Below are 8,547 nucleotides of genomic sequence, written 5' to 3'. Positions count from 1 at the left end.
CATGATTATGGCAATTTGGAATGTTGAAATGATCTGTGAGAGTAAAAAAGTTCCTCAACCGGGATTGGCACCCGGGACCGTCTGCTATCTGTGCAGACGCATTAACCTAGTAGGCCATTGAGGCTTTGTTGAAATATAAATTTTGATTAAAACATCTAATTCCTCACACTCATACGTATGGTATAGTTGGACTAGTAGTGTTAATCAAACTAAAGAACTGGCCTATCAGAATAAATCAATGCATACGTACTTTTACTTTTACCTTTCGATTTGTGGTATATTGGCATGAAATTCAAATTTGCGGGGATGAGCGGAAATGTCTACTACTGTACTTGTATTGTTTTTGATGAGCTTTATCGATTATAAAATGGCCGTATTCACCTTTATTTACAGTGTTCTATTGTTTATATTCTGCTATGTTAAAATGATTGATGCCTAATAAAGACAAAGTAACTGAGAGTACGATTTCATGTATGTTAGTTCTTTTTTGATATCAACATTATCTTTTTTAGTCAATTTATATGAGGAATACAATTGCTGATCTAACCACCGTATGATAGAGGAATTAGAAGAGAAAGAAAAAAGATAATAATCCATGTCGTTACAAGCAACAGTTTATCACTAAGCTCACGTAAGATTCAGCACTAATATTTACACAAACACGTAAAATATAATAATGAGTCATTTCCATTGTTTCCATAATTTTCAGTACATTTCTGAGCCGCTCATTATATTTACTTTATTTTAATATTACTAGGCCTCTAGCCTAGGCCTACACATATACTATATACTATTTTGTTTCACATTAAAAATGCTTTCAAAATAAAACCTTCATATTCTGTTATACACTATACTAAGGTAATATACAACTATTAGATAAGATTATTGGAAACATAAACGAGTAGTAATTCTTACCTATATATTGACCTATGCTACTATGGCTAATGACAGGTACGCTTTCACCATTAAAAGGCTTAGCCTATTCTATGAATGGAATGACTTGTATGAATCACGAGCCCTTGTAGACAAACCAAGTGCCGTTTCGATTTTAATTTTACTCATGATATTTCGTCCAAAATTCCAGTTTACGGCAAAACTTTTTCTATGACGTCAGATCTGATCTGTTGAAAAAATGTTCGGTTTGCTCACATGACCATCAATTTGGATCATGTGGTATTTAGACAAAACCATGGAATTTAACGTTGGATGATATCCTATAATTATTTTTTTGTACAACAATTATTTTGATAAATAAACAAGTGAAAGAAATAGTTGATGTCATTGAATTATTATTAATAATAATAATAATAATAATAATAATAATAATAATAATAATAATAATATAATTTATATAGCGCCTTTCCAAAATGATCAAGGCGCTTCACAATGGTTACTATTATTATTACATCATCATCACCATCCTTAAAGTTATTATTATATTGTAATCATCATCATTATTAATGTATTATTATTGTTATTACTACTATCACTATTATTATTATTATTATTATTTGCCTCATTATCAGCATTATTATAATAATTATTAATATTGCATTGTAATTAATGTTATTCTACATGTTATTATTATTAGCATTGAAAGTATTTGATAATCTGGTAGACTGAACAAGAATGAATATTCTTTTCTGTAGAGTTAGAATGGATTTACTATTCTACGTTTGTTATAATAATCACAGAATCAGCATCGATTCATTGCGGGACTTACCATTCAGGTATGCCTCTTGTAAATTTTAAGTTTCCGTTTCCCTATGGGTCTCTTCTGGTATAATAATAGGTCTACTATCACGTATAACCTAACGTAGGCCATGTAATGCAATAATGTTACAAAGAATACCACATTGACTTTAACGAAAACACAAGCCTATGACTTCGTATGCGTATCATAACAAGGTATTTGAATAGTCAATAGTCTAAACATTTCAATAGTATCTTTACATACGAATTATGTGCTGGAAAACGTCAATCACGGAATGGTTATTTCAACAACAGTTTTAGTCCAGTCGACGTGAGGTGGATACAAAATACTGCTCAACAAAGTCGAGCATCGATTTCTGTAACGAATATAACATCGTTGTATTTGTTCATACTAGACTGAATTGGTCAAGATGTTGAACAATTCTAGAATTGATCATGCTATTGAAGAAACGAAATCGCCGCTGAAGTCATAGTACATTCGAAATATATTTCAAGCACCTCCTTACTGTAAGTGATAAACAAATGAAATTTATTATTATTATTGTTATTATTATTATTATTATTATAATGATACACCTAATAACACAATAATAATAATAATAATAATAATAATAATAATAATAATTATTATTATTATTAATATTATTAACAATAATAATAATAGGCACAAAAGTAATGACAATAATAGGCCTAGTAATAATTGTAAACATTAGAAATAGTCATAATAAATTAATAATATATGAAAAATATAATAATAATAAATATCATTATTATTATTATTATTATAAATAGGCCTATATTAGTATCCATGACTACCGTATGTATGCCGTATATTATGTGTTTACATGTATATTAACACATAATATAGGTCTTTATTTCAATCAAGTTTATTCAACTTGTTCTATTTGACTGTCTGTTGTGACTCACTCTTCTCTCTCGCCATGTTTACTTTGAATTCTGCAGTCACCGATGTCCATTAAAACAACAGTCACATACCGCTTCTATAATTGTTTCTGTCAGTGGATGGCCATCGTTTTACCCCCACCGTACCCCCTTGCCAGTAATTTTAGTAAAATCATTTGCCATTTCTTTTATTTGTTAGTAGTAGATATTTCAAATTTCACTGGCCTTGCCTTGCTAAGTTTTTTTTTATCGAATCATTTATCGTTTTAGATTTTTATCTTGCTACTCTTACAGGTGCATTTTTTTTCTGTATTGAATCACTTTTTATACCATCGTTTATAATCCCGTTTGCGGTCTATAGATTAATAATAGTCGCAATTGCCCGGTCACCTCAAAAGTGTGTCGAAGGGCAGTGGTGAGTTTGTTTTCGGGTTGATTACCCGGTGCATAGATTGCTTTTCTTTCATTTACAATTTATCGAATCAAAGGTTGTCAGAAAGAAAGAGAAACTCCCTGAAAGAATTCGGGCCGGAGAGCCTTTTGTCCGTGTAGCCGGTGTTTGTTGTTCTCTGGTGGTACTGGAAGTTTGTATACACAGAAATCAATTTCATACCACAATGACCGTTTGCTCTATTCTAGTCTAGTTATTCTAAAATCGCTCGGGTCATTTTACAAATACGGCAACTCGGCGTTGGGCGCATAGAAAATGGATTTTGCATGTCAAAAAAAAAGTGTATTGTCCAAGGTACTAACCAGGGTCCATAACATCTGTCATATATCTAGGTCGCACTGTACTTTATTCGACATGCCACATGATAACAATAATTAAAATAGTACATTCGTAGGCAAATACCCAAAAGTATATCTTATACTGATTGTAGACCTATAGTTTTTAGAAGGCCAGGTGTCATAAATATCTTTAGTTTATAGAAACGTGTGCATTAGGATAATATTACCGTGTGCACGGACCTTTACATTAAATTTCCATTCGAATATTGCAACCACTGTAACTGTCACTTTAAGACAAAATGAAAACATAACTTGCAAAAAATGCTACAAGCTATCGTAGTTCTATATATCGAACTTTCTTTTCATTGATCTTTAGGAATGAAGATTAACGAATTTCAGAGGGTTCATGAGCTTGCATCTTGCAGATACTACATAATTATGTCTACATTTAATATATATTTTACTCGTGTACTGTTACTGTTTCATAATATATTTTTTAATCAAATGGACACTATTATAAATAGCATTGACTAGTAAAACTAGGCCTAATAATAATAATAATAATAATAATAATAATAATAATAATAATAATAATAATAATAATAATAACAATAACAATAATAACAATAATAATAATAATAATAATATTCCTACTATATTAAAAAGCAAAAACCGGTTTTAAGAGTTAATATATTTTTTACTGGTGTACTGTTACTGTTTCATAATATATTTCTAAATAAAATGGAAACTATTATAAATGGCATTGACTAGTAAGGCTAGGCTTAATAATAATAATAATAATAATAATAATAATAATAATAATAATAATAATAATAATAATAATAATAATAATAATAATAATAATAATAATAATAATAATAATCCTACTATATTAAACAGCAAAAACCCGTTTTTCGTTTTTTGGTAATCTATGGACTTGAGTCTAAGCAACCCATTAAAAGCAAATTTATAAGCTTCAAGTATTTGCCCCTCACAAACTCAAGTATCGACCTATCAAGTGCCTATTAGGTAAAACAAACTCGCAAGATTCAAGATTCAAGATTTCATTTATTGTCATATACAAGCAAAGTACATGAAATTTGCTTTCCAGAGCGAGGAAAACACAAAAATATACATACAGATAAAACTACAGAACAACTTTAAATATAAAACTATACTGTTAAAAAGAGTAACTGTTAAATTTATAATATACAATCAATACATTACAGTCTAAATGTAAATGAGTTGAAATATAAAATTTAAAAGACCGAATAAAAAATATGACTTTCTGGTGAATACTTTGTTAAATAGATGACAGGCATAAGACAGGAATGAGTTTTGCATTTGTTTGTTTTACAAGGTTGGCAAATCCTACCTGATCTATTAACATTGATATGCTTATTTAGTAAATGAGTATTGTCAGTGATAGTTAAATCCAATTTTTTTTTAGCACAATATTCGTCACACAGACCATTTATACTTTCAACATCCTTGCCAATGATTTTCCTTACTGCTTTAGTTATTTTTGATATTTGATGTCTCAACATTAACGTAAGTACCAAACGAGTAAAAGCTAATAAACCAATACATAGATTAAGTATCCCCCAAACCATTTTAACTGACCAGCAAATTGATTTCAAATAGTAGGGGCCTAAAATCTAGTCAGGGGCGTATATACCAAGCGCGTGCCCGGAGCCCAGATTTAACTCTTAAAAATATTAGTACAGTTATAGTTGACCAATGCCTTGAGCGTTTCGTTCCTAAATTAAATAAACCTTAACTTGGTGTCCAGCTTGGCATATAGACAGAATAATCCATATGCCTATTTCTCTTTTTAGTCTAATGCATACCAATGGTATAATATCATAATGGCCGTGTTGTATTGTCGAGCTTTGCATATTTGTGACTGGAATGTACTTTCGTCAAAATGAGAATTATAGGTCTATGGATGTGCTGTAACGATTCTCAGAGTAAATCACACAATTGTATATGCCTATGCATGGTTTCGTAGGCCTAATAGTTGTTTAGCAAAATTGTGAATTATAAATTGATTTCTATAATATCATCATCATCGTCGTCATTATCATCATCATCATTATCACCATTGTTGTTGTTATTATTTTTATTATTATTATTATTATTATTGTTGTTGTTGTTGTTGTTATTATTATTATTATTAGGCCTATTATTATTATTATTAAAACACTGCATATGAGGAGTTAAGAAAGAGTAAATGACACTAAAAACAAACTGTATACACCATATATTCCAGCATTTTCAACATTTATTACCTTATAGTATTACACATAGACATATGCGAAGAGAACCAGAGTACACGTCCCAAAAAAAAAAAAAAAAAATCCACACAAAAATAACCCAATAAAGAACATTCTTGAAAATAGCATAAAAATAAAAAATGAAAGACAGAAATAGGCCTACATGCATAAAATCGACGTGAGTATGGTTAACAAATAGCAATATTTTACAGCTCGTAATATGATAGTTAAAACAGAGATGTTTGCAAACATGGTAAGATGTTGTGACTTTTCGTTTTCATTTTTTGAATCAGAATCATATTTTAATTAATTTATTACCAGAAATCTATGTTACCGTGCGAGACACAAGGCAAAATAAAAAAAAAAAACATTTCGTCTTATTTACATTGGAATTTACTCTAATTATCTGTCGCCATTCGCTGTCAATATAAATTACGACATAACATAACCACAGTCACATTTACATATCTTTTAACAAATTATACAAACGAGTAAAATAGAAATAAATAGATGATTAACTATACATATTTATTCGATAACATTTGTTGAAGATCTTCAAAACAATAAATCCCGATTGAGATTTTACTAACTAAAATGCAATAGGATTTGCGAACATTGCACCAATGGAATAAGAAATATGAGACCGTGTTTTCTACTCAAAATAATTTAAATTTAACACGAGACTAATTCTTGATAATTATTACAAGGAATGATTTATATTGAAAAAAAACACCCAAAGGATTTTATGTAATTTTTCAACCAATATTTGGCGAAGTATCTTTGGTACCAATCATTTAATGTCCTATACGTGACGCTCTCCTTGGTATTTTAGATTTTAATTCTTATGACGCAAAAGTCGTATGCTGAATTTTCCGTCCCTGAGTGTTGTTATTGGACGTTTGGTACTAAGACTGTATCTGAAAAAAATCGCGCAAATGAAAAAAAGTACATTCTCAGTTTAACCAGGCTTAGTGCGGTATTGTGATATGGCTTAAAATATCATAAAAAACGAGTTAACAAAGTTTCCTTTTATGGAAATTGCTCATGCACATAAACAAGGTCGACGTAGGATGGGTTAACCATTCGGAGGAAATATAGATTCAATTGACAATAATAATATAACGTTTGCGTTTCATCTAAAATGCATCTTTAAAATATCTAAACCATAAATGAATCATTTTCAATAATGAGACGTTTGGTTAAGGCCTACATCTAGATTCGGCCAATACACCGGAATGGACAAAAAACTGACCATGCGTGGAATCTTGTGCACTTAAAACCTCGCACTAACCCCAGTCTTTAGCAGACTACACTGTCGGATATACCGTTCATTTTAAGGATTTATACCCACGTAATATTCACTAGGCATGGTGCATTACGGAATGTTATTAACTGTTTTGGTTCTAGGTTTACTAGATATACCCTCGAGGAATGCTGATAACACCAAGTCCATAGTATTACGGCCACAAAGCCGCTAGATTTATCCGTGTCGGTGAGAATCCTGTAGGCCAGCGGAATCTTCGTCATGCAATCGTCGCGGTCAATAATTATTATTTTAGGCCGCCATTGAGTTGGAAAATGCATTACAGATATCAAAGTCACACCTTTGAAAAACGGTAACAATTGCCCGGCGTCGAATGTTTTCTTTTTAGAGGTCGTAATGCAAGTCTGCTGTAGTTTATCATGGCATCAAAATAAGTATCGTGGTCTATTTGCATTTGTTTTTATTTGTCTTCTGGCCTGAAAATATCCTATCACCACGTTCTACCATGTAAGAGAAAAGGGGCGGTGTTCATTGCAGTACTGTCTTGGCCATTGCTCAGTCCATTATAGCTAGCCAATACGTGCTCATGGGGTGAACCATTAGCACTGTTACCCGTCTGTTGAATTCCTCCTGACCCTAGGCCCGAACAAGGGGCAAGACCGCTCGAATCTACAGAGGTCTGATGTGAGTGGTGGTGATGATGTGTATTCAGTGGATTGTGCTCTGCGGACGCGTTCGTATCTACGGAATCCGTTAGTCGCGCATCTGGGCTAGGCGTATCACCGGTACTCGTTCCATTACAAGGTTTTCCGTCTTTGACTAAAACCGGCACGGCTACTCTCCTTGGTGACTGATGACATAAACTATTACTTTCTTGCATATTTTTGTCCTTTTGTTGCCTTTTCAACTTATACCGATGATTTTGAAACCAAATTTTTACTTGAGTTGGAGTAAGGTTTATAAGGCTAGCAAGATGTTCTCGTTCTGGTGCTGAAAGATAGCGCTGTTGCTTAAAGCGTCTCTCTAGTTCGTATACCTGCGCCTGTGAGAATAAAACGCGTCGTTTTCGTCGCTGAGTCGGTAGCATTGGCTTTCCCATTTCGGCCATTCCTCCTAGGCCCGCCATACTCATGTTCATATTCATATTCATGTTCATATTCATATTCATATTCATATTCATTGGAGACGGCGGCGTCATAAGTCTGGACACTGTATCAAGACAAAAGAAACAAAAACAAATAAGTTCACGTCTGCGGACATGATAAGAACACAGTAAACATCGGCTATCATTTACTGTTTGAATAACGCCCCCAAATACAGCTATTCAGAACAAGAGATAATAGTATAGGCCTATTGGTACAAATATTGATAGTTAATCGTAAAACCGAGAATCAGAGTCTCTCAAACCTTACGATGCTAATGGGCCAACTTTTGCCTCAATCATCATAACATCTTTGTTATTCTTATCAAAATAATGTGCCCAGTTGGGCTTCTGTTTAATAAAACTCTACAAGTAGGCCTAACTCTCGTCGGGCCTAGCCTAGGGGCATACGATTGCAAGTACCGCCATTAAGTAAGGTACACCATTCAGATATATTTTTATCATTACAAATTATGTTTTCACAGGCAGTGTTCAGAAATAATACCAAAAACGTACAATAT

At 32.2% G+C, this 8,547-nt stretch overlaps 1 protein-coding gene across 1 annotated transcript in view; it reads right to left on the bottom strand.

The window, feature by feature from the left end:
- Window positions 1–5,611: 5,611 nt before the first annotated feature.
- The window catches only part of LOC117114805 (homeobox protein Nkx-2.1-like), a 5,867-nt gene continuing 2,931 nt past the window's right edge, over window positions 5,612–8,547 (bottom strand). The window contains exon 2 of the mRNA XM_033258494.1: window positions 5,612–8,094. Within this exon, the coding sequence (XP_033114385.1) occupies window positions 7,376–8,094 (719 nt within the window). The 3' untranslated portion in view covers window positions 5,612–7,375. The remainder of the gene's footprint in view (window positions 8,095–8,547) is intronic.

The sequence above is a fragment of the Anneissia japonica genome, unplaced genomic scaffold (genome assembly GCF_011630105.1).
Source record: "Anneissia japonica isolate Jap-2015-1 unplaced genomic scaffold, ASM1163010v1 scaffold251325_len469956_cov165, whole genome shotgun sequence".
Classification (NCBI taxonomy): Eukaryota; Metazoa; Echinodermata; class Crinoidea; order Comatulida; family Comatulidae; genus Anneissia; species Anneissia japonica.
Note: the sequence above shows the minus strand (reverse complement) of the source record. Positions and strands in the feature narration are given on the sequence as shown.